This window comes from Pristis pectinata, chromosome 1 (genome assembly GCF_009764475.1).
Source record: "Pristis pectinata isolate sPriPec2 chromosome 1, sPriPec2.1.pri, whole genome shotgun sequence".
Lineage (NCBI taxonomy): Eukaryota > Metazoa > Chordata > Chondrichthyes > Rhinopristiformes > Pristidae > Pristis > Pristis pectinata.
Window position 1 is genome coordinate 25895531 of NC_067405.1, and position 26194 is coordinate 25921724.

The window sequence follows — 26194 nt, forward strand, 5'->3', positions numbered from 1 at the left end:
GCATGGCCCCAGACTGAACAAGACTCCACACAAATTTGGCATTCTATTTGACCCTCAGTGAAGTTCCAACAGAACAACTATTCTGTCATAGAAACTACCTGTATCCACCGTTTTGATCTCTCCCTCAACCCATCAGCTTTGAAACTGTTATCCAGGTTTTTGTAACTAAACTCATCAATCTGCTAATTCCCTTGGGTAGGATCTCCATTTCTAACACACTGAAATTGCAGTCATCCAAAACTTGCTATCCATTTCCTAAATTGAGCCATATCCCTACTCAATTAATATCTTGTTCCCTCAGACTTACAATGCAATAAGCTCACAATACATCCCTCATATTTAAATTTCACGTCCTTGAGTTTAAATGGTCTCTTTCTTTACTCTGTGAATTTTGTATTCCTTTGACCCCATATTGGCAGCTGGGCAGTGCAGGTGTAACTTTGGAGAAGGCCAATGTTTACCATAGCAAAGGATACAGACTGGCTGTGAAGGCAGGAAAAATTGAATGTTCTCTGATGACTGTCACTCAGGATGTCATTTATGATTTTGATTAGAGACAATTTAATACCACAAAGCTTCTTCAGGGAGAAAAGGTATTGTTCATTCTTGGAGCTGCATGGAAGATAGCCATAGACTTGGATAATCATGATCTATTGTCATAATTAATGTAGATATCACAAGTAACTACCTTTCAATTAGCGATTTTTAACTTTATTTATACATTCAACAAACTTATTTTCTATGTAAACAACTTTCCTGTAGCTCATCAGTTTGACCATCGTTATTGATAAGCCGTTGCCTGCAGAAGTAGTAAAATGCTTTTCACAGAAATTTTATTGAGTGTTTTGCTAAAGCTTAGATAATAGTCTTGAATTGCCAATTATACTGCTTCATGCAACATTAAAGTTCTAGAATCACCTTACCTTAATGTTAACTTAGCTGTGAGTAGAAATTTTAAAATCATCTTCCTTTTATCTGCTGAGTTATATTAGCTATCTTTGCAGTGCATAATCATGTCACCAGAGAGTCATATAAATTTCAATGTGCAGACAGTTTTGAGCTGTATGTTAGCAACTTTCCATGAAGTGAAAAAGCCCATTAATTTACTGCAAGGAGAATTAAAGTAAGTGCCCCAATTTCAGAATGCCACAAGGTGGGAAAATATTTTGCAGAAAATGCATATCACGTTTGCTCACTTTGGGAACCCATATACCTAATTCATGTCATACACATGGGCTTGAAATTAAAACTTAAATTATCTGTGTAGATGCACACATTTCGTATTTCATAAGCTTGAAGTATCATTCCCACATTCACTTCTACCATGAAGAACACAAACTTAATGTTTTGAATCTGGTAAGGCAACTTCAAAATCCAAGAAGTGCCATTGTCACTCTAGCTTTCTGCCCCTTGAATTAAGTGGCTGCTTAAAGTTTTACCAAGTTCAAACAATCTCTTTTGTAGTCAGATATATTTGCTATGCAATAAAGGATTTCATTTATCTTGCTATAACAGTTTTGTGAATGGTCCACTATTATAACCATTTCTTTCTTTGCCAGGAACAAACCCTGCCACAATTGTGAACAGGCACTCTTCCTACATTTGTACGTGTTATTTTGAATGTACTCATATTATATCAGAGTTACAGTTCCTTAACTCTTCTATCAAGATTTACTTCCAACCCTGTCAATGTTCCTTCTATTGATTATGTAACTTCAAGTTCTGAGTAAATTCTTCTGTCTATCTCGAAGTATAAATAGGTTAGAGAATTTTGAACAGGGCACTGATTATTATTGTAACAGAGACAAGTTTTATTTTTTTTATATCAAGTGTCATTATGTTTGAATTGGTGACAATTTGACTGCTGAATCAAAACATTGCTGGTTCAAACAACACCTCACCATGAGCACGTAATCTAGACTGACAGTTGCAGCAATGATAGAGTACCGCATTGTCATACTTCTGAATTGATTTAGACCTTCATATTGAAGTTGTATCCTAGTTTAACATTATTATTAAGTTGCAGCCATTGACCTATAGTGTATAAGAAAATTTGAATCTGTAAATCCAAAAGTGGTCAAAACTGAATCATTTTTTATTGGGTTGACCAAGTCCAGGCTCACAAAATGTCTTTAGACTGTATGCATACATCAAAATAAATCTGACTTTCTCTACAAATTGTTAGTGAAACCCGATGATCATTTTGGCTCACTAGCCAGGCGCAGTGTATTTCTTTCTTACCATGTTGTAGAGGGAGGCTATTCAGCCCATCAGATCCATTCTTCCCAAAAGAGTCAATAATTGTGCTGGGTGAGATCTACTCTGGATGAAACCAATTTCTGCATGATACAAATCAATCCAATTTCTAGGCTGATAATTATTATCATGCCATGAATACCAGCTTCTGAATGAATGACCTGTAGAATCTTCAAGCCATGCATGCCTGACTGAAAATCACAGAAGCAGCTTTTAAACATATATTTCACAACGTTCAAATGCCTGGACAGCTCCATGAAATAGCGTGGCAGATATTCAGAAGACCTGGGAGTAAAATCATGGACCTTGGAGTAACTTCCCGATCCGCTTTTAAAATAGCTTTTTTCATTGAAATGCATTGCATAATGTACATAAATAATAAAGGACTTCCCATTAGAATTACTAGGTCAAGATATCTAACAATTGTGATTTCAGTATAGTAACATTTGAAGCTGGGTCCATTTTTAATTGATTACTGTGTTTGTTCAGTGCATATTTAGAACTTGCTTGTCTTGATAAAGTTTATTGTAAAATTAAAACATTGCCTGAGATATAATTTATGATGCTGCTAATCACATCTGTAAGTAATCTCAGTACTTTGTTTATAGGGATATGCCCTTTCTGTCCAAAAATTATCTGTATTATAAAACAGCTACAGTTATCACAAAAGAGGCAGTTCAAGAAGATTAAATGATTTTGAAGAAATAATGGCAGATGAAATTCAATACTGATACGAAATTTCAGATTGAATAAGAATTGGAAATGTAGTGTCTGGGCAGGCACGGTAGTGTGGTGGTTAGCATAACGCTTTACAGCGCCAGCGACCCAGGTTCAAATCCGGCCACTGTCTGTAAGGAGTTTGTATATTCTCCCTGTATCTGTGTGGGTTTCCTCTGGGTGCTCTGGTTTCCTCCCACATTCCAAAGACATACAGGTTAGGAAGGTTGTGGGCATGCTATGTTGGCATCGGTAGTGTGGCGACACTTGCGAGCTCCCCCAGAACACTACGCAAAAAGATGCATTTCACAGTGTGTTTCGATGTACATTTGACCAATAAAGATATCTTATCTTATTAAGATTAGCCCTGATGGGAATAAAGGATGGAAGGGCTGAATAGCATATTCCTGCTTCTATTTCTTATGTTCAAATAATAACACAATGCCGCACTGCGACATTGTCCTGGGTTTGATCCTGATCTTGGGTGCAGTCCATGTGGTGTTTGCATGTTTCCCAGGGTGCTCAAGTGTCCTTCCAAGGGGCAAGCTGGTTGGTAGGTTAATTGGCTACTGTAAATTATTCCAAGTCTAGATGGATGGCTGGAGAATTGGGGTTAAAGGGATTCTGGGGGAGAGGAGGTTAAAGGGAAGTAATAGGGGGAATGGGACTGATGGAAATACTCCAAAAACTAGCATAGACCCAGTGGGCCAAATGGCCTCCTTTTATGTTGTAAGAAAATATAAAAAACAAAATGGGTGACAACAATCTGTGAGTGATGTTCAAGAGGTATGTGAAGAATCTGAAAGAAATCGGGGGATTTTGAGACTTGCTGATCCAGAGCAACAACAGTAAACAGATAGAGGCACAACACAAGATCACACAGAACCTTCCTATGCCTTCAATTACATTTTCTAGTCCCTGTCAATAATACGAAATAGCTGCCCAGATCCCAGAGACAGTTCATGAAAGTGTCAGAGAAATGAGTTGTATAGAAACTTTTATCGTCCTTGAATCAATGCACTATGCCCACAATTATTACACTTCTTTAATTGTCCCTAACTATTTCAGAAAGCAGTTCAAAATCAACCACAGTGTTGTGGATCAGACATCACATGGAGACAAAACCAGGTAAGATGTAAATTAAGCAGAGGGACTTTTACAACAGTCCAGTAGTTTCAAGGGCACTATTTCAGGTTTATATAATAATGAACTTAAATTCCCCACTTAACACCTTGTGATTTGAACATATAACAATAATTCAGTCCTCCAAATACTAATTTAATGACTTCATCACAAGGTTACCATATGCAGATTGTCCGAAGAAGTAATTTGAGACATGTAGAATAGAAGTATATAGTTTTAAAAATAATTGAAGTAATACATTACACTGAACAAGCAGAGGCAGAAAATGGTCCTATTCATCATTTTGACCCTAATAGTGCAATGTTGACCTCTTAATAACAATGTGTCTTTAATGTTCTCATTGAAACAGATTAAGTTCTTATAGGACTTGACAAAGTCAATGCGGAGTTGATGTTTTCCTTGGCTAGGGAATCTAGAACTAGGGCTCACATACTCAAACCACGGGAGACTTGTTGAGTAGATGAAGAGGAATTTCTTAACCCAGAGAACAGTGAATCTTTGAAATTCTCTACCCAAGAAGGCTGAAAAGGCTCAGTTGGTGAAAATGTTCAAGAAAGAGACTGATAGATTTTTAGATATTAAGGGAATCAAAAGATGTGGGATTAGCGCAGGAGAGTGACACTGAGGTAGAAGATCAGCCATGATCATTTACAATGGTTGAGCAGGCATGAAGGGCAAATGGCCTCCCCTGCTCTCTTTCTTCTGTTCTTAGTTTGACAAGTAGACTTTTCAATACCTGTAAACAATGCTTACAAAAATAGAAAAAACTAGAAATGCTTAGCAGGTTCTGAAATATTGTTGCAGGTCATCTGGTGAATATTTCTAGCAGTTTTTTGTTTTGCTTTTGGTTTTCCAGTATTTGTAATGATGCCCTCTTTGCTCACAAGATCTTGCTTTACATGTTATGTGTCAGTGTAATGGCGAAAACGTGAGAAGTGGCTGATGTTGTGTTACAGATCAGAGATCAGTTTATATTGCTGCAAATTCAAGCCGAGGGAACCCAACTGTTCTCCAAGCAGAATGTGGTTATCGTATAGGCTGTTACTGTTTCTAAAACACTGCTGCCTGTCCCTTACGGTCCCTTTGCTTTATTAGGCATGGACCTTTCATTCCCCTGTGTCAATCCACCAATTAATTAGACTGTGGCTGATTTGTATGTCAAGTACATTTACCTCCCTTTGTTTCAAATCCTTTGATGTTTGTAGCTAACAAAAATCTATTAACTTCTGCCTTGAAAATGTCAACTGACCCATTAAGATGGGGCAGCTCTCTGAATAATGCAATGGTAAAAACTGTGAGCAGTCAAATCGGGGGCAGTAAGCTCTTGATTCTGTGTGAAAAACTGTTACCTGTTACGTGCTTTTGAATGTTACATTGCTCCCCTGTGCCCATCACCCACCACCCTGTCATTCTTACCCCATTACAAGTGTTCAACCAGCTGATCAATCTTTTCTCATCCATGTTACACATCTCAACCTCAATAGTGTGTTACCAAAATACTATCAGCACATCTCCTGCTCCACCAGGGGCGCCAACGTCCTTGACCACTGCTGTACAACCATCAAAGTTGCCTTCCAAGCCACCCCTCATCCTCACTTACGGAAATCAGACCATCAGGCTGTGCTCCTTCTCCTTGCATACAAACAGAAACTGAAACAGGAGGATCCGGTACAGAGAGTCGTGCAGTGCTGGTCTGAGGAAACAGATGAGCTCATACGTGACTGCTTTGAGACAGTGGACTGGTCCATGTTCAAAGACTCAGCTGCCAGCCTTGATGAGTATGCCACCACCATGACAGACTTCATCGGCAAGTGTGTGGAGAACTGTGTACCAAAGAAGACAATCTGGGTGTTCCCAAACAGGGAACCATGGATGAACCAGGAAATCCACTCCCTACTGAAGGCAAGGATTGCTGCCCATAAATCTGGTAATCCTGATCTGTACAAGAACTCAAGATATGACCTTCGAAAAGCTATCAGGGAAGCCAAGAGGCAATACCAATTCAAAATAGAGTCCCTGACCAGCCGTCAGTTATGGCAGGGCTTACGTGCCATAACAGACTACAAGACGAAGTCGGGCTGCATAGCTAACAACAGTGCATCCCTTCCTGATGAACTTAAAGCATTCTATGTGTGTTTTGAACAAAAGGGAAGTGGATTGTCACCATCCACCCTGACAGCTACCAACACAGCTGAACCTGTGATCACAGTGGAGGACGTAAGATCAGTCTTCCGGAGAGTGAACACGAGGAAAGCACCTGGCCCAGATGGTGTCCCTGGCCGCGTGCTCAGATCTTGTGCTGATCACCTGGCAGAAGTATTTGCGGACATATTCAACCTGTCCCTGCTTCAATCTCAGGTTCCCTCCTGTTTTAAGAAGATCACTATCATCCCGGTACCGAAGAAAAGCAAGGTACCATGCCTCAATGACTACCGACCAGTGGCTCTGACATCCACCATCATGAAGTGCTTTGAGAGGCTGGTCATGGCACGCATCAACTCCAGCCTCCCAGACAACCTGGACCCACTGCAATTCGCCTATCAGTGAAACAGGTCCACAGCGGATGCCTTCTCCCTGGCCCTACACTCAGCTCTGGAGCATCTGGACAGTAAAGACACATATGTTAGACTATTGTTTATTGACTACAGCTCTGCCTTCAATACAATAATTTCAAGCAAGCTTGTCACCAAACTCCGAGACCTAGGACTCAACACCTCCCTCTGTAATGGGATCCTTGACTTCCTAACAAACAGACCACAATCAGTGAGGATAGGCAGCAATACCTCCGGCACGATTATTCTCAACACTGGTCCCCCACAAGGCTGCGTCCTCAGCCCTCTACTCTACTCCTTATACACTCACGACTGTGTGGCCAGATTCTCTTCTAACTCCATCTACAAGTTTGCAGATGATACCACCATTGTAGGCTGTATTTCAAACAGCGATGAGTTGGAGTACAGGAAGGAGATAGAGAGCTTAGTGGAATGGTGTCATGACAGCAACCTTTCCCTCAATGTCAACAAAACAAAAGAGCTGGTCATTGACTTCAGGAAAGGGGGCGGTGTACATGCACCTGTCTACATCAATGGTGCTGAGGTCCAGAAGGTTGACAGCTTCAAGTTTCTGGAAGCGAACATCACCAACAACCAGTCCTGGTCAAATCACGTAGATGCCATGGTCAAGAAAGCTCACCAGCGCCTCTACTTCCTCAGGAGGCTAAAGAAGTTCAGTTCATCCCCTTTGACTCTCACCAACTTTTACAGATGCACCATAGAAAGCATCCTATCTGGATGTATCACGGCTTGGTATGGCAACTGCTCTGCCCAAGACCACAAGAAGCTGCAGAGAGACACCAGCCTCCCCTCCTTGGACTCTGTCTTTGCCTCTTGTTGTCTTGGTGTAGCAGTCAGCATAATCAAAGACCCCACCCACCCAGGACATTCTCTCTTCTCTCCTCTTCCATCGGATAGAAGATACAGGAGCCTGAAGGCACGTACCACCAGACTTAAGGACAGCTTCTACCCCAGTATGATAAGACTATTGAATGTTTCCCTTATACAGTGAGATGGACTATGACCTCACGATCTACCTGGTTGTGACCTTGCACCTTATTGCACTGCATTTTCTCTATAGCTGTGACACTTTACTCTATACTGTTATTGTTTTTGACCTGTACTGCATCAATGCACTCTGTAATAACTCAACGTAACAGCACTGTGTAATGAATTGACCTGTACGATCGGTTTGTAAGACAAGGTTTTCACTGTACCTCAGTACAAGTGACAATAATAAACCAATACCAATACACCTCTCTTTATTAAATACCAGGTTCCTGTTTTCTCTGAGTATGGTTCCAGCATCTAAGGAGCTCTTAATAACATTTACCAAAGCCTCATGGTGTTCCTTTCCTTGAAGTTTCTGGAGTAAAGTCCATCTGGTTAAAAGTGATATTTTTTAATATTTAGCATTTTGAATTTCTTTCGAACAGATGTTAAGGAAGCTCAATGGACAATATTTAAACCTTCATTATTTAGGGCCAATCAACAATTAGAAATAAGTTAAAAGATTTCAGGCCTGGGATATTTCTGCTGATTCGATCAATGTTTGAATATCGTTCTGTGTATCATAGTCCGACTTTAGTAACTCTAGAGAGGCTTCCCTGTGCTGTCTGCTGCAGGGTAAGCCACCTTAATCATCTCCTCTGTGTAACCAAAGAACTATTTCCTGAATCCCAGTAGATTTCATCCATCTAGAGCCACAAATGGACATGATCTTCACTGGATGAGAAGCACCAGCCACTATTCATGGCTGCCTTCAACCTCATGAAAGCCTTTGACCCCCATCATTTGGGAAGTACTGTGGAACACCATCCTCAAATTCAGATGGCCACAAAAAAATCATCTCCATCTTCCCTTGCACTACAGCAGCCAGCAAGGTATGATATTAATCAACAATGGATCTCAGTGAAGTTCTATGTCAAACAAAGTAGCATGATTGCTCCAACACTCGTTTCAATGTTGCCTTTCACTGCCATCTAACCTCCTGTGAGAGTGGAGCTAAACTTTGGAACTAATGGGAAATTGTTCAATCTTTTTCAACCATCTTCCATAACCAAGGTCACCCAAACTCAGTGTGGAGCTACAGTATTCAAATGCTGCTTGCATTTGTGCATGCTAGAGGCTGAGATCCATCATTGACTCTTTCACCAAAGTGTATGAGAGGATGGGCTTTGAAATCAACACCCTCAAGACCAAGGTCCTCTGCCAATCTGCCCCTGTTGCACCTTGCTATCCTTTGATGATAAATGTTCACAGGGCATGAACTTTTGGTGTAAGTGACTCCAAAGAAATGCTTTTGATATCTCAGGAGCCACTTTTTGGCACTGGCCTTGATGGTGAAGTACACCACCACTGTCAATGCACCAGTACAGCCTTTGGTCAGTTGAGGAAAAGGGTATTTAAATCTGTCACAAAACTCAAGGTCAACCAGATACAATCCCTGCCCTCCTATGTGATTCTAAGATCTGTGCTACCACAGCAGGCATCTCAAGTCATTGGTAAAATACCTCTGCAAAATGTTCTAATGCTTAACTGGAAGGACAGGTAAACCAATGTCAGCATCATCTCCCCAGCACTTGGCCCTTGTTACTCTGAGTTGGTTATGTTGGAGGGGCCACTTTGCTTGCATGCCTGACATCAGGTTACCAAAAAAGATGCTTGTTCCAAGCTCTAGCATGAGAGGAGATTTCCTGTTGGACAAAGAAAATGTTTATAGAATATGCTCAAAGCTTCCTTGAAGTTTTCAATCACCCCACTGTCTCTTAGGAATCTCTAGCCCATGGTTGCTCAAGGCGGAGAAGGAGCAATCGGAATGGTATAGCAAAACCTAAGTCTGTGCATCAAGAGTGTACAGAAACCCTCTGTAAGTGGTGTTAACTACCCACCCACAAGCCTGTCAGCCACCCTCTGTGGAAGAGTATTCAGCTCCCACATTTACCTCAATTGTCACCTCTGAACCCATAAAGCTAGAGTGAAAGCAAATCAGCTTTGATCCCGAGGGTCAAAGAGTTACACAAAGACATTTTAAAAGTTTTTCATTCCTAAGGAGGCATTGTCATTCATTTGGCAAAACTGAAATGATAGCTGCTCATGAGCGAGCTTAGCAAAGGTGAAGCCGTCACTAATAGAAGCAATGTTATCCTCAAAATGAGACAGACATCAATTCTGTTGCAACATTTTGAATCATTCTTCCTAAAATAGCTTAATCAGTCTGATCTCCAGATAAACCTGTTTCCAGATAAGATGCTCTAACCTCTTCAAAAAATGTGCTGTTAAAAACATGACCAAGTTGTGTTCTGCTGCCACCTTTAGATATCTCAGTGTGCAGAGACTGACCTAATGATAACCTAAAAATCTTGAAATGCCGTTTTTATCCAAACAGAAATATAGTTAGCTTCATATTTACAATCCAAATATAGAATTATGCATCAAACCATTCCTTAACCATTCTTTTCACATACTGTGTACCATAACATTAAACTAAAATTTCTGTCATGTAAGGTTAATAACCCTAAGCCCATATTTGAATTTTCAGCATGCAATATATTCCTTTATACTCTTAACCAAAAACTTTTTTTTTGGAAAAAAAATGCTTATCCCCATTACCTATTTACCTTTGGATGTTATATTCATAAAGCAAAATTAAAACACAAAGTTAAAAAATATTGTGTTACCAATGAAACTTTGTGAACGTCAAATATGTTATGAAATTATTCCTTCATCTTTTTAATGTTTATTGATTTATTGAGTTCATTGAATAAATGCCATATTTTCCATTCAAAAGGAAAACATTGCAGAGGTTGGACATTTGAAATATGAACTGAAATGGCTGGCCTACCAGGCAGCATCTGGAGAGAGAAACTGAGGTCAGAAACAAGAAATGTTGGAGATGACTTGGCTTAAGTAAGAACAGAGGCAGGGCAAGGCAGGTGGTGGGGGGGGGTGAGGTGGTGGGGGGAGGAGGAAGAAAATACAAAAATAAAGATTTACGATATGAGCCCAAGGTTAAATGACAAAAGGGATGAAAGTACAGGGCAGAAAGAGGTGATGATAAGGCCATGTTAAAAAAAATCAAGGTTGGACCGAAAACATAAAGGATAGAATTTTATTTGGATGTTAAATATGTTGGAACAGAGTCAGTTACTATGTAAGTGAGATAACTAAACAAAAATGAGGAAATCATGAGAAATCAGTGAGGATGAACAAGGCAAACAGAAAGACAGCTAGAGTAAAGACCAGAGCATCTTCATCCAGAAAAGAAGCAGTGAATTAAACAGTAATGTCAAAAAAACAAAAATGACTGCAGAGTCTGGAAATTGGAAATAAAAACAGAAAAAACTGAAATTAATCAGCCAGTCTGTAGATAGAGAAAGAGTTATTTTTCCTTCAACTTGTTTGCTATATACCTAGTTTAAAGCACCAATCTGAACATCATCCCAATCAAATCATAAAGCATTCCAACACATTTGCCATATATTTATCCTGATTTTACTGCCCAAAATTTACCAGAACATTATTAAGAAAGCTGTTTCATCTTAATACAGGTAAATCAATTATCACTCAATTTAAACAATATTAACCAGTTATAACCATTCTCTTTGTAATAAAAGGAACTCAGTAGGGTTTTCTAAAAAAAATACACAGATGACATGATGGCTTATAAGTGGTCAATCAACAACTATCATTGTTCTTTAATTAGTTTATTTTAATTCTGTATTGATTTGGCAGTAGTCTGGAGCAATAAGATATTGGGGAAGGATATGTTTGATGGAAAGGCTTATATTTGTTGAACTGAAACAATTTGCAATGGAAAATCACTGATTGAGCTCTAAGTGTTGATTTTATATTTGTTGTAATGGCATCAAGGAGGGATTATATATGTAAATTTGTTACAGGCTACTGGTCTAATTGCTTGAAGGATTAACAATTTTGAAGTAACATCTCCTGACTGATAAACATCGATGAAAATATGTTGTGAAGAAAACATTATCAAAAAGTTGAAATTCTTGTAGCTGCATTAAATGATAATTGGTAGTGTATAGTTAAATCACTGAAAGGACAGGGTGATATATCAAAGATAAGATCAAAACCATCTGTTTGTTCTTCAATATTGGAACAAGCAGCCTGTGGAAAGTAGCTCCTTACTAACTTGCATGTAGTCCAACTATAATAGAGATCAATCAAAGTCACTGTCAAGGGGTGAGCTCTGAAATTCAATCAGGTCCTCTTAAATATTCTAGGAACACAATTTCTTCTGCATGAACCATATTGATGAACTTAGCTTTCGCAAAAGTCAGCTTCATGAACTTTTAATGCAAAGTCTGCATAAAGTGTTTTAGAACAGAGAACATGGAGCAGTACAGCACATTACGGGCCCTTCAGCCCACGATGTTATGCTGGCCAATATAAACCTACTCCACAGTTAATCTAACCATTCCCTCCTATGCAGCCCATAACCCTGCATTTTTCTTACATCCATGTGCCTTTCTAAGAGTCTTTTAAATGTCCCTGTTGTATTGGCCATTGCCACCCTGGGAAAAAGATGCTTGCTGTCCAGTCTATCTATGCTTCACATAATCTTATACACCTCTATCAAGTGACCTCTCATCCTCTGTCACCCTAGTTTGCTCAACCTTTCCTCATAAAACATGTTCTCTAATCCAGGCAGCATCCTAGTAAATCTCCTCTGCACCCTCTCTAAAGCTTCCACATCCTTCCTATAATGAGGCGACCAGAACTGAACACAGTACTCTGTATTGCTGTTGCACTTTATTGAGAGTGAAAATAAACATTGTATCACCAATGTTTTGTTTTGCTTTCTCATCATGGGCATGTTTGGATCACTAGTTTAAAACCCTTCATATTAATTATTCACTGACATACAACAGTGCAACAAGAACAATGTATTTATTTTGTCACTCTGTCAAGAGGGTAATTTTGATTCCTCTCCCAGTCTGTTTATGTCCTACAGCCCATTAAAGTTTTCTTGAAGGGCTGAGATCCCCAGATGAATACATCAGAAACACAGGAACCTTTTCCTACTTGTTTGATAGAATCCAAGAGTTCTTTCTAGGATTGGATGAGGAGTGGAAGGTTTTGGAGCAGAGGCTGAAGGAGCAAAACATCAACTTTAAACATAATATTTGTGAGGCCAAAAGAGGCAGAAAACCAAAAGCTGTTACACATTTTAAGAATCCTTCCTTTCACCTAACAATATGTCTGAAAATCAGCATCTGTGTCTCCTTATAATCACAGAAAAGAATCCACTGAGTTGCTTCCAGATATCAATTTCAGATTAGACACTTGTATTTAAAATGGACTACATATACATATATATATACCGGTGGCTCCTGGGTGATTGTTCAACTGTTTTGCCGGGTTTTTGCATGATGGGACAGAACTGGGTATAAGGATGGTGGTGGTGAGTTCAGGGGATTGTCTTCCCTTGTGTGCTGATTGCAAAACTCAAATGAATTTTGCGCTTTAAAAAAATTCACTGTCTAGCTGTCCAGCCAGTGATGGGAAGCAGTTATTTACGATGCTCAGGATACAGCCTAAGATATGTTATTCCTATGATTACAAACAATGTAGGGCTAGTAGTCATATTAAAACAGAAAACTCTAGAAATACTCAGCTAGTCAAATTGTTTCTGAATTTTATTTTTGTAAACTATTATACTTTTTCATTAATCAATGAATCAATCATTACAGCTAGCTCATTCAGGATCTCAGTTCTATTTATTTCTTGTGGAAGTTACACAGAGTCTCTGTTTGTTCTCTAAGTGGCTATTGAAGGTCCTAAGGCACTATTTCATAGAAAAACAGGTGTCATCATTCATGTCCTGATGTATGTTAATCAACCAATATTACTAGCCACTGTCTGTAAGGAGTTTGTAAGTTCTCCTCGTGTCAGTGTGGGTTTCCTCCAGGTGCGCTGGTTTCCTCCCACATTCCAAAGACGTATGGGTTAGGAAGTTATGGGCATGCTATGTTGGCGCCGGAAGCGTGGCGATACTTGCGGGGTGCCCCCAGAACACTCTATGCAAAGGATACATTTCACTGTGTGTTTCGATGTACATGTGACTAATAAAGATACCTTAGATTATTCTTTTATCATTTTGCTGTATGTCCTGCCCAAATTAGTTGCTGTGATTCCCATATTACAATGGTAACTGCAATTAAAAAGTACCTTTTTGCCTGTAATGTACTTTGGAAGGTACTGAAAGGGATGGCAAAGGTGATATATAATTCCAAACCCTTCAGTTTTAGCAGTGGACATTGAATACACATTGTATTACAATGGGTTCTTATATGGTGGTGACTGCTTGATTTTTTTTGGTAAATAATGTAAAACGTGTGGCTTAAACACGAGTAGATAGATGGTGCAGGTGAAGTTGAAGGCTGGCATTCAATTAAACAATTCCAAAGACATTTTAAATGCTTAAACATTTAAAACATTTTAAATGTTTTCCCGTGGGGCTGTGTCTTTGAACATCTGTGAATTCTCTGGAGTCCATCACCGAGTTAAGCTTGCTGTGAAGTATCCTTTATTACATTCAGGGTTTCATGCCCTTCCTTTGCAATGATGAACAGCTCTTTTGTAAATGAGCAACCTTTTGATTTTATACCTTGGGTCAGGATGGTTTGGATCAGGATTTTCTTTTTCATTCATATATACTTAAATCAGGTGTGCATGATATTAGAAACATTTGAATTAACCAAATGGAGTTGTGTACCAATATATCCAACCAACAGAAAAAGAAAAACATTGTAAATGATGTTGTAAATCTGTGCATAGTGCCACAACACATGGGGGGAAATGTGGCAGAAATTAATGGGAGGGAATTTTGATGATATTTTTTCTACAATATGTTGTGATGCTCTGGAATGTGTGTCTGAAATGCTGGAGAAAACAAATTTAATTGTTAGCTTTAAAGGACAATTTGATATATCGATAAAACAAAAACATCTGCAGTGTCATAGGGAGGTGAAAAAACAGAGGAGTAGGACTATGTGAGGAGCTCTTTCGAAGAACCAGCGCAGGCACAATTGGTGAAGTTGCCTCTATCCATGCTTTATGCTGATGTGATTCCATGATTATAAGAATAGTGCTAATCTGCCATTGAGTTTAATGATACTGAAGCAAAGCATATGTGAATGTGATGAGTTCTTGAAATAATAAAACTCATTTGCAAACATTAAAAAGCAATCAAACAGATATGTTAACAAGATTTGGTACAAGAAAACCAATGACTTAAAATATGCATGAACAAAGAACACTTTACATACTAGGAAAGGTGGTGTAATCTTAGTCTTAGCTGGGTTATTTAGTTGGAACAAACTATCTGCACAATCTATTCCATTAGTCATCTTATTAACCCCAATTAAATCATCCCTAAAATGTGCAGAGGCAAAGTTGAAATAACTGTGTTGTCGGTGCTTATATTCTCCAATCTTTCTAGTGATTAAGCTGCCTAATGCCCATTCTGTTAATAACTTCCTACTGAGTTAACATTAAATGTTGTGCAACATTGGATATGTCTCTATTCATTAGCCTTAACCAAGTTAAAGAAATCATTCATTAGGATTCAATAAAGATGATTTTGTACTGTGAGGCATCTGGAGCTAAGTATCCAATATAGACCAAAAGAGTCAACACATTTTAATGACCATTGATTGAATAAAAAGATTTCAAGAAGGAAACAATAATGTCTGAGCAATAGGCAGCTCAATATGTCCATAGTAAATATTAGTCCTACTTAAAAACAGAAAGTGCTAACAGTACTGAACAGGTCAAGCATCCACAGGGAGAGAAACAAGGTCAATTTTTCAGGTCAAGGATCCTTCAACAGAACTGGGCACATAAGAAAAAATGTTTTAAATGCAGGGACAGACAGGGATGGAGAGAACAAAGGTAGAGCCACATATTAAATCCCACTGACTGCAGTATACCCAAACACAAAGTTAGTGCAGTTCTTCAAGTTTACATTCAGCATGTTAGAGTAATATAGGAGATTGAAGACAGAGGTCAGTGTGGGAATAGGGCCAGAAAATTAAAATGACAGGTAACTGGATGTCACACTTTTGGACAACGGAAGTGTTCTGCAAACCTGTCACCAAATCCGCACTTGGTTTTTCCAATGTAGATTACACCCAAAGTTCTGGGCAATGTAAGATAGTAAATTAGAAGTACAGGTGTGTCGCTCAGGACTTAATATTGAAGGTAACAATTTCAGGTAATCTTTTTTTCAATTCTGTCTCTAATGGCAAATTTTAAAGTAATGACTGCAATGGCAACTTTGGTCTACACCCTATTTTAGACACTATTTCTGCTCTATCCACCTCTCCCCTCTCAGCAACTTAAAATAAGCTTGTTTTCTTGTTCTTCCAGTTCTGTTGAAGGACTCTTGTCCTGTAACCTTGTTGATATCTTTTGACCTGTTGAGTGCTCCCAATATTTTGTGCTTTTGCTTCAGATTTTACATCTTTCACTTTATAAACACAATAATAACAAAGTTCTTGGCAGTGCAATGTACATTTTTTTTGTTATGGTGTGAAAGGCATGAAATGCACAATAAAAACATTCAAATACCCTTATTACAATAAATAGAGCTGGGATTTCTTCCTAAACCAGATTTGTATTAGATCAGATGAAAGGTTTTGACCCAAAACATCAACTGTCCATTTCCTTCCATAGATGTTGCCTGACCCTCTGAGTTCCACCTGCAGCTTTTTTGCTCCAGATTCCAGCAGATTTATATTTCCTCTAGAACTATTCACTTGCTTGTAACACTAATCCAATTCCATTTGGTGGCATTAAAGAGATTCTATTTTAAAAATGTGACTTGCTGAGACTTAATCCCACATTCTTTCTGCAGACAATTAAAGTTTTCAATGCACACCTAATATATTATAAATTCCTCAGTCTTTAAAAGCTAAATTGATAAATTTTTTGATCAATCATTGTACCATATGGAGTCCAGTGTTTCAATTTCAAACTCTTCTTGTCACCTGTTATTCTTCCACCTCAGCTAAATTTTCCTATCTTAAGTGGATCTTATTGTAACATTGAACTGTAATGACACTGTAACTAAGTCCTTTGCTTAAATATTTATGTGCCAAAGCTGATTTTATTTGCGCCTCCAAGACTGCTTTTTGACTGAGGAAATACCTACAAAAATTTTTTTGGGTTGAAAGATGAACGAAGGGGATGGCAAGAAGTGAGCCAGCATCAATTTGGGACATTCTTGTTCATTGAAGTCTTTTCCATATACTGTATCACTATTTGCATCACTGATGACCAAAAATAGATTCCATTATCTATGAAGGAATGAAGAGGTGAGAGAGCTTTGCTGGCTCCTGTGAAATGCTGATGACTTGGGGAATATCTTGTCCATGGCAGAACATGATTAGTTGGCCTACAAAAAAATGAGTTGTAGTTTAGAAGGTTAAGTGAGGAAGAGAGGTAAAAGGATTTCCTCGCCTGATCAGTTTTTCCGAACGAGTGCATACTTCCTCCAGAGGCTGGAACACAGCTGTTAATTTGACTTTCTTAACTGTTTAATCGAGATGATGAAGGTGATAAATTTACCACAACTTTTAAGTCCTCTCCCACTAATTCAATTGTATTTTCACCAAATGGTGCTATTCACTAACATTTAAAACTTTGCATTTTTGGTGTGAAATCTCAAAAGCCATTGATTTGCTTAATGCTGTAGGAAATCAGAAAGAACACAAAATATTGTCTCTTATATTCTTCCATCTCTGTTAGTAACAGCAGCACTGAAGATTTGTGTCAGAAATACCTGCCAATGCTTAGCCATCCACGTTTGCTGCCAATGTACAAAAATTGTCTGAACTCACCGATTGCAATCCCCTGGTGTCAACCTGCTATTAAATGCTGATGCAGCCAATGCTGATGAGGCCTCTTGTGATGGTGACAGCAGTGCCAAGCAGACGTAAATATCACCACATGGACTGGGTGGGGTCCTAGAGAAAGGGGGCAGTGCGCAGAATAAACTCTGCTTTAGAAACAACTGAAAACAGCCAAATACCTCAGCAACTGTCAAACAACTTCAACAGTTTCAGAAAGATTACACAACTATTAAAAAATCTTGAAATAAAAATCAAATTAAAAATAATATGCAAGCAGCTAAAACAATTAAAAATGTTCAACTCAGTTCAAACCATTGTGAATTACCCCATCCTCGCCTTGCTGCCTTTCCTCCTTTCCTCACTTTTCAAATGAATGGAGTCATTTTTCTGCATGTCCAGTGGGTAGATACCCCAATGTAAGTACTGGCCTGCAAAGCCTGAAACCCTGCTCATCTAATTTGGGGATCTTCCTTCTGTTCAGTTTTAATTGCCAGGGATGTTCACTGTTAACAAGTCAGAATGCAAGGATAAAACCAACAATTCCATGCTTTTAGTGGAGGCTGAAGTATGAGTGATTGCAATGGAACTACATAGTGTGTGGAATGCTGTGAGAATAATCCCAGCAGCAATAGCTCAAAGAGAAGGATTGTGTTAAATTCCAGTTCCTGTCTCACCACTCCCCACTCCTCTTTTATACTGGCTATCCTCCCTCTGCACACTTAGTCCTGATGCAGGTTCTCAACCTGAAACATTACAATTCCTTTCCCCCGACGAACTCTGCTCGACCCCGAGTTTCTCCAGCAGATTGTTTTTTCTCGCTCCAGATTCCAGCATCTGCAGTCCCTTGTGTCTTTACCTGTTGTGGGAATTAATATCACGTACAAACAGACAAGAGGATGAATAGAAAGGAAAGGAATTAATTAATATTCTCGATTAATTGTTACACAGGGATTCGCGGCTCTGAGAAATATGCACAGGAGATAATTTTTTCTATGTATATAAGCAACTCGTTCAGGGAAGGGTTTATGTTGGGGAATTATGTTGGGAATAGTTGATTTTAAATGACTAGGTATGTCATTGGATCTGGGTAATTGAAAGTGGAATGGCAAATTTTTTTTGAGTGAGGCTGAATTATTTAGCTCAAATTCTTATAACTCACAAAATCTCCATAAACCAGAACACAAAATTGTCATTCTGGCTGTCCATTTCATGCTCCTCAAGAGCCATTTTATTGAGTTAAGTCAATTGAAGTTAATCATTGATTGTACCATGGATGATTGTTATTTATAATCATCAACCTCTCTTAGCAGTATTAGAGACATACTGACATTTGACCATCTGTATTGGTATTGGATTATTATTGTCACTTGTACCAAGGTACAGTGGAAAACTTGTCTTGTATACCGTTTGTACGGATCAATTCATTGCACAGTGCATTGAAGTAGTGCAGGGTAAAAACAATAACAGTACAGAGTAAAGTGTCACAGCTACAGAGGAAGTGCAGTGCTGTTAGACAATAAGGCGCAAGGTCATAACAAGGTAGATTGTGAGGTCAAGAGTCCATCTCATCGTATAAGGGAACAGTTCAATAGTCTTATCACAGTGGGATAGAAGCTGTCCTTCAGCCTGGTGGTATGTACCCTCGGGCTCCTGCCTGATGGGAGAAGGGAAAGGAGAGAATGATCCGGGTGGGTGGAGTCTTTGATTATGTTGGCTGCTTCACCAAGGCAGCGAGAGTCCATGGAGGGGAGGCTGTTTTCTGTGATGCACTGGGCTGTGTCTGCAACTCTGCAGTTTCTTGCAGTCCTGGGCAGAGCAGTTGCCATACCAAGCCTTGATGCATCCAGATAGGATGCTTTCTATGATGCATCGATTAAAGTTGGTGAGTGTCAAAGGGGATATGCCAAATTTCTTTAGCCTCCTGAGGAAGTAGAGGTGCTGGTGAGCTTTCTTGGCCATGGCATCTACATGGTTGAACCAGGACAGGCTATTGATGATGTTCACTCCTAGGAACTTGAAGCTCTCAACCCTCTATGTCAGCACCATTGATGTAGACTGGTGCATGTACACTGTCCCCTTTCCTGAAGTCAATGACCAACTTTTTTGTTTTGCTGACATTCTGGGAAAGGTCACAACACCATGTCACTAAGCTCTCTATCTCCTTCCTGTACTCCGACTCATCATTATTTGAAATACGGCCCACTATGGTGGTGTCATCTGCAAACTTGTGGATGGAATTAGAGCAGAATCTGGCCATGCAGTCATGACTATATTGGGAGTAGAGTAGAGGGCTGAGGACGTAGCCTTGTGGGGCACCAGTGTTGAGAATAATCGTGCTGGAGGTGTTGCTGCCTATCCTCACTGATTGCAGTCCGTTTGTAAGAAAGTTGAGAATCCAGTTGCAGAGGGAGGTGTTGAGCCCCAGGTCTTGGAGTCTGGTGACGAGTTTGCTTGGAATTATAGTATTGAAGGCAGAGCTGTAGACAATAAACAATATTTGTTGTTCTGCACTGTTGTTCTGTTGAATTCATACAGCAGTATTCATAGTCCAGCAAACCTTTGGAAGCTGCTTGTCCCACATCAGAGAATAGTGTTTCATTCCAGCAAAACTACTTTGATTTGCGGCTATTGGGTAGTGCAGTAGCACAACACATGGAGCTGTGACCTCACAGCTGAAAGACCTGGGTTCAAATCTGACCTCTACTGCTGACAGCGGGGTGTTTTCACATTCTCACTGTGACTACATGGGCTTCCTGTAGGTGTTCCAGTTTCCTGCCACATTCCGAAGATGTGCAGGTTGGTAAGTTAATTGGCCACTGTATCTTGCCCCCGAGTGTGTCGGTGAGAGGTAGAATCTTGGGGGAGTTGATGAGGAGAACAAAAATGTAATTGGTGTTGCTCAGTGGGCCGAAGGGCCTGTTTTTGTGCTGTATGACTCTCTGACTGTTGTAATTTCTGGTCATTTGGCTTCTATGTTAATGAATAAATGCACACATTACTACCTAGTAAGATGGAGACATTATGCTAGTTATTGATGTCTTGCACCGACCAATGTGTAATCTTAAATGTAAATGCAACATTCTTTACAGGGAAAGACATAGTTGCCTAGAAATTGAATTTCACCATTATTTAATCTCTCAATCCCTGGCCTGCAATCTGTAACCCCTTTCCACACCCTGACCTTGGCCCAGTAACCATCAGACCTCAATACTATAACCTACACACTACTATGACAACGTGACATCTGAATGCCATATTTCTCTCCCTGTAACCCAGATTGCGTACTTGTCTACCATTTCTCATTGCAGGCTCTACAGTAGTGCAGCACACAAATGAATGAGTGTAAAGCCCTTTCAGTATAGCCTGATGTCATGGCCTGTTTGAGGGGAGGAGGAGGTCTCCATGACTGTATGGTTGTTAGTACACTGCACAATAGCAGATTAATGTTTGCCTATGGGTGCCAATTAACTTTTACCCCTCTGTGATGTAAGAGTTAAAATGTTACAGTTTTATTTCCAGATGAACATATTTATGAAGTTATATTTATAAATTTGGAATTCTTGCAACCAATCATACCTACTTACACTGTGTGGTCACTGCCAAACTACAATAGATAAGATAAAAATCATGATAATTAATTTTTGATTGGACTTACCTTGTTAATATCATATCATATCTCATAGCTATGGACACATTTTATGCTTCATCTATCTGAGATTAAAAATCAGGTCATGACAATTGACTTTTCATGTGTGATCAACATTTTTCATGGGATATACTGTGGGTTTATGTCCATAGCCTGCCATTCTCTGCAATTCGGAGTGCAATCCATCTATTGTATCTTGATTCCCTGTAAAGCTTTGTTGTTGTCTATAAGCCAAGAGCGAAATGCAGCCTAAGTTCTCAACTATGAGGTATAATACTCTGGAGGATACCAAGTGGTCTTTTTTTCTTTTCTGTTTTCCTGACAGTCTAAAAGGCTTATGTTTCCATAGTGTCCAGTTTTATTGGCTGTCTAGCAGAGATCAACAGTCTCTGCTATTCAATTAAATTCCAGTTTCACTAGCATACTACTGGATTATTTAGTATAGCCACACTTCCCATAGTGCGGGAGGTAAGCCTGTGCATGTCAAAATGTCATTTAAATTAATTAATCATTTTGGAATCTCTCATTTTATGCGTACACATTTGTTACGTTGTGAGTTGGTTTCAAGATGGTCAGAAAGGAAAAACACACACTGATGCTTAAAGGCTTATGGATGTCAGATCTGATCCATGGTGATTTTGGACTCAGTCCTGAGCTGATGTTATTACTAGTTATTTAGTATCATCTCCTGTTTGAAGGTGGCATTGGATTGTTTGGTACTGGGATTTTCTGCTTTCTGTCAGAAAAAGGAGCCAAAAAACTTCTTCATCTAATGCCACAAACAATTATACAGAAGTACCCTTGATTGTTTGCTTCAAATAACAGAAGATAAGGCTGGGGTTTGGTTGAGAATATGACAGCAGAAGGAAATATCAGCAAGTTTTATTAAAACATCTACAATAATGTCCTCTATCCGCACTGATTAAAATTCAGTGAGTGCCTCTCGAAAAATACCTGTCACACTATGTCTGATATTTGACATTCAAGGCCCTGGAAATATTATTTTCAAACTTTACTTAACTTGTACTTCCTAAACTATTATTTGTTGAGATCTTGACAAGTTTATCTTCAACTGTAGACAATTATTTATTACCTGATTACATAGGTAAATGTTCTTAACCAATGGTGTTTGTAATTGACCTCTCTAACTTTTTAATTTGCAGATGTTGGCTCAGTTGAAGGTCTGGCATATCACAAAGCATTGGATACCCTTTACTGGACAAGTTCAACAACATCAACTATCACAAGGCATACAATTGACCAAAACAGATTTGGAGCATTTGACCGAGAAATCATTGTTGCAATGTCTCCTGATGACCATCCTCACGTACTTGCATTGGATGAGTGCCACAAGTAAGAAGGTCATTTTTTTATAGTTAATTAGATTCAATTTATTTGCTATTTTGATATGTCACTGCTTTCTTATTACCTAGCACAATGTAGATTGTCTATAATTTTGAAAAGAAAAATCATTTTGTAATTGTCAAATTTCACTTCTTGGCATGTGGGGATTGTAGTCTGTGCTGTTTTTAACATTCCTGGATAAGAACACAAGCAATAAACCTGCTGCCAGTAAATGAAAATGATTAATATTGTTCCCCAAGGTGTTAATGGTTTTTGATTAAATCACAAAAGCAGACTATAATTCAGCTTTTATGATTCCAAGTCCTCAAGTTATCTTCCATGTGCGTAAAAAAAAAATGCTTCTTCGTCTCAAGATGCAAAAAGTGCAGATGCTGGTAATCTGAAATAAAATGAAATAAAAACAGAAAATGCTGGAAGTGCTTAGCAGGAAAGCCAGCGTCTGTGGAAAGAAAAATGTTCCAGGTCAAAGATGAAGAGCGTCTGGAGTTTGAACAAAGGGTCTTCAATTTGAAATGTTAACTCTATTTCTCTTGCCAAACATACTGACTGATTTGCCCCTCGCTGACTTGAATTATATATCTGTACTTGTAGTTGCTTGTACACAAGTGAATGAACAGCTTCTGTATGTGAATGGATCTTACTTCTATTTCATTGATCCTTCGGATTAATTGGCTAAAATCCAGAAATGCAAACCAATACCTGTGTCCTACTCTGTAGATATTTCTATAATCTGTATTCTCATACTGCTGATTGAAACCCTTCATTAAACAAAAATGTTAGGTTTTTGGCACAGTCATTTTTGTAGAATATACAGTGGCATGGAAAAGTTTGGGCACCCCTAGTCAAAATTTATGTTACCGTGAATAGCTAAGTGAGTAAAAAATGACCTGATTTCCAAAAGGCATAAAGATGACACATTTCTTTAATACTTTAAGCAAGATTACTTTTTTATTTCCATCTTTTACAGTTTCAAAATAACTAAAAAGGAAAAGGGCCTGAAGCAAAAGTTTGGGCACCCTGCATGGTCAATACTTAGTAACACCCCCTTTGGCAAGTATCACAGCTTGTAAACGCTTTCTGTAGCCAGCTAAGAGTCTTTCAATTCTTGTTTGGGGGATTTTTGCCCGTTCTTCCTTGCAAAAGGCTTCTAGTTCTGTGAGATTCTTGAGCTGTCTTGCATGCACTGCTCTTTTGATGTCTATCAACAGATTTTGGATGATGTTTAGGTTGGGGGACTGTGAGGGTCATGGCAAAACCTCCAGCTTGTGCCTCTTGAGGTAGTTCATTGTGGATTTTGAGGTGTGTTTAAGATCATTATCCTGTTGTAGAAGCCATCCTCTTTTCATCTTTAGCTTTTTTTTTACAGATGGTGTGATGTTTGCTTCCAGAATTTGCTGGTATTTAATTGAATTCATTCTTCCCTCTACCAGTGAAATGTTCCTCGTGCCACTGGCTGCAACATAAGCCCAAAGCACGATCAATCCACTCCCGTGCTTAACAGTTGGAGAGGTGTTCTTTTCATGAAATTCTGCACCCTTTTTTCTCCAAACATACCTTTGCTCATTGCAGCCAAAAAGTTCTATTTTAAGTTCGTCAGTCCACAGGACTTGTTTACAAAATGTATTAGGCTTGTTTAGATGTTCCTTTGCAAACTTCTGACGCTGAATTTTGTGGTGAGGACGCAGGAAAGTTTGGAGAAAAAAGGGTGCAGAATTTCATGAAAAGAACACCTCTCCAACTGTTAAGCACGGGGGTGGATTGATCATGCTTTGGGCTTGTGTTGCAGTCAATAGCACAGGGAACATTTCACTGGTAGAGGGAAGAATGAATTCAATTAAATACCAGCAAATTCTGGAAGTAAACGTCACGTTGTCTGTAAAAAGAAAAGCTGAAGATGAAAAGAGGATGGCTTCTACAACAGGATAACGATCTTAAACACACCTCAAACCCCACAATGGACTACCTCAGGGGGCATAAGCTGATGGTTTTGCCATGGCCCGCACAGTCCCCCGACATAAACATCATCGAAAATCTGTTGATAGACATCGAAAGAGCAGTGCCTGCAAGACAGCCCAAGAACCTCACAGAACTAGAAGCCTTTTGCAAGGAAGAATGGGCGAAAATCCCCCAAACAAGAATTGAAAGACTCTTAGCTGGCTACAGAAAGCATTCACACATGAATGCATTATCTTTTAAAAAAAGATAAACCGTGATAGTTTGCTGAAGCATCTCAGACAATAAGAAATAATATTTATATTAAAACTATTGCTGTGTGGCTTGTTTTGCATGTTCTATTGAAATACAGATAAAATGAGAAACGTATTCAAATGTTTAATAAGAGCCTCTGGAAGGAAGAACAGATGCTAGACCTAATGGTTTTTCAAAGCAGCATTGGTCTTATGGTCCCCTGCATACATGGATTTAAAAGAACTTATTGAGATTTCCATGTTTTAGTTCTTTGTGATAATCGCGGTAACATATTGCCAGATCATTTTTAATTCTTCCCAGCCTTCAGCAGAGGTTAATCACTCATTCACTGGAAATCAATTCAATAATTTTATTCTTCTCAGAAAATGCAATTCAAAGTTCAAACTTTCTTTGTAGCTTAGTTGATTGTTTTGAATCCAGCCCAGCCTTATGCAGTAGAATTGTTTCACCTCTCTGATGGCTAGGTCTTAAATTAAATCAATTCCTTATGGACAATGTTTATACAGGTCAAAATCTTTGCTTGAATTTAATGGTAATGTTCACTATTACACACAATGCCCATAACTGTTGAAACTATGTTAGGTGGACGTGATACTTTTATATAGTGCTCTTAAACTTTAATGAACCAGTTTTGGAGAAGATTGCTGTTGAATCTTTTTAATATTGTGCCAGATTTTAACTCATAAAGACAGTGGATAAAAATATATTAAGTGTTTCATTTCCTATTCTATCATCCTTCCCTTGATTGTTGTATGTTTCTAAACACTAGCAGAAACACTAAAAATATTTGTATGCCAATGTAAGAGTAAGAATAAGCCTCGATTTTAAAGCAGAACCAAATACTGATCTCATATCGCGAGTCTCCCATAATTGCAAAAAGAAGTACATTTCCAAAAGCAATACCTATATATTCCCAGCAGCTGCCTGTGACTTCTCAGACCACGAGCTGATTAATCAAAAAAGACCTAATTTTTAAAAGCAAAATCAATGTGGTATTCCAGTGATTAATTTGATACATTTCGCTGTCTCTTGCTTAATACCAATAACTAAATGTCACATAACATTTTTTGGATTTAAAAAAAACCAATTATTTAATTTTCATAACTTTTAGAGAATAGCTTTAGACGATGGAAGTAGAAATCATCTTCCATAAACTAAGTGGCAGCAAACTGACAGCTGGATTTATACATTACCACTTTTCTTCTCTCGATCATCTTTAGGCCTCTGTTATGCAAAGATTCAAGTGAGGATCTTAATGTTAAATACTGATGAAAAACTTGCACTTTACCTTACAGAACCTAGGCCCTTCTCAAATTCTATCCTAACTAATGAAAAACTCCGGAAGCATAATAATTTCTATGAAGTTAAAAAACAAGATTTACAAACAACATCCCATAAAAAAATAAGAAACATGCTTAGACAATTTG

At 38.7% G+C, this 26194-nt stretch overlaps 1 protein-coding gene across 1 annotated transcript in view; it reads left to right on the plus strand.

Annotated features, from left to right (window-relative positions):
* Nucleotides 1–26194, plus strand: part of LOC127583300 (low-density lipoprotein receptor-related protein 1-like) — a 1307163-nt gene that overhangs the window by 1032496 nt on the left and 248473 nt on the right. The window contains exon 42 of the mRNA XM_052039177.1: nt 22358–22547. Within this exon, the coding sequence (XP_051895137.1) occupies nt 22358–22547 (190 nt within the window). The remainder of the gene's footprint in view (nt 1–22357; nt 22548–26194) is intronic.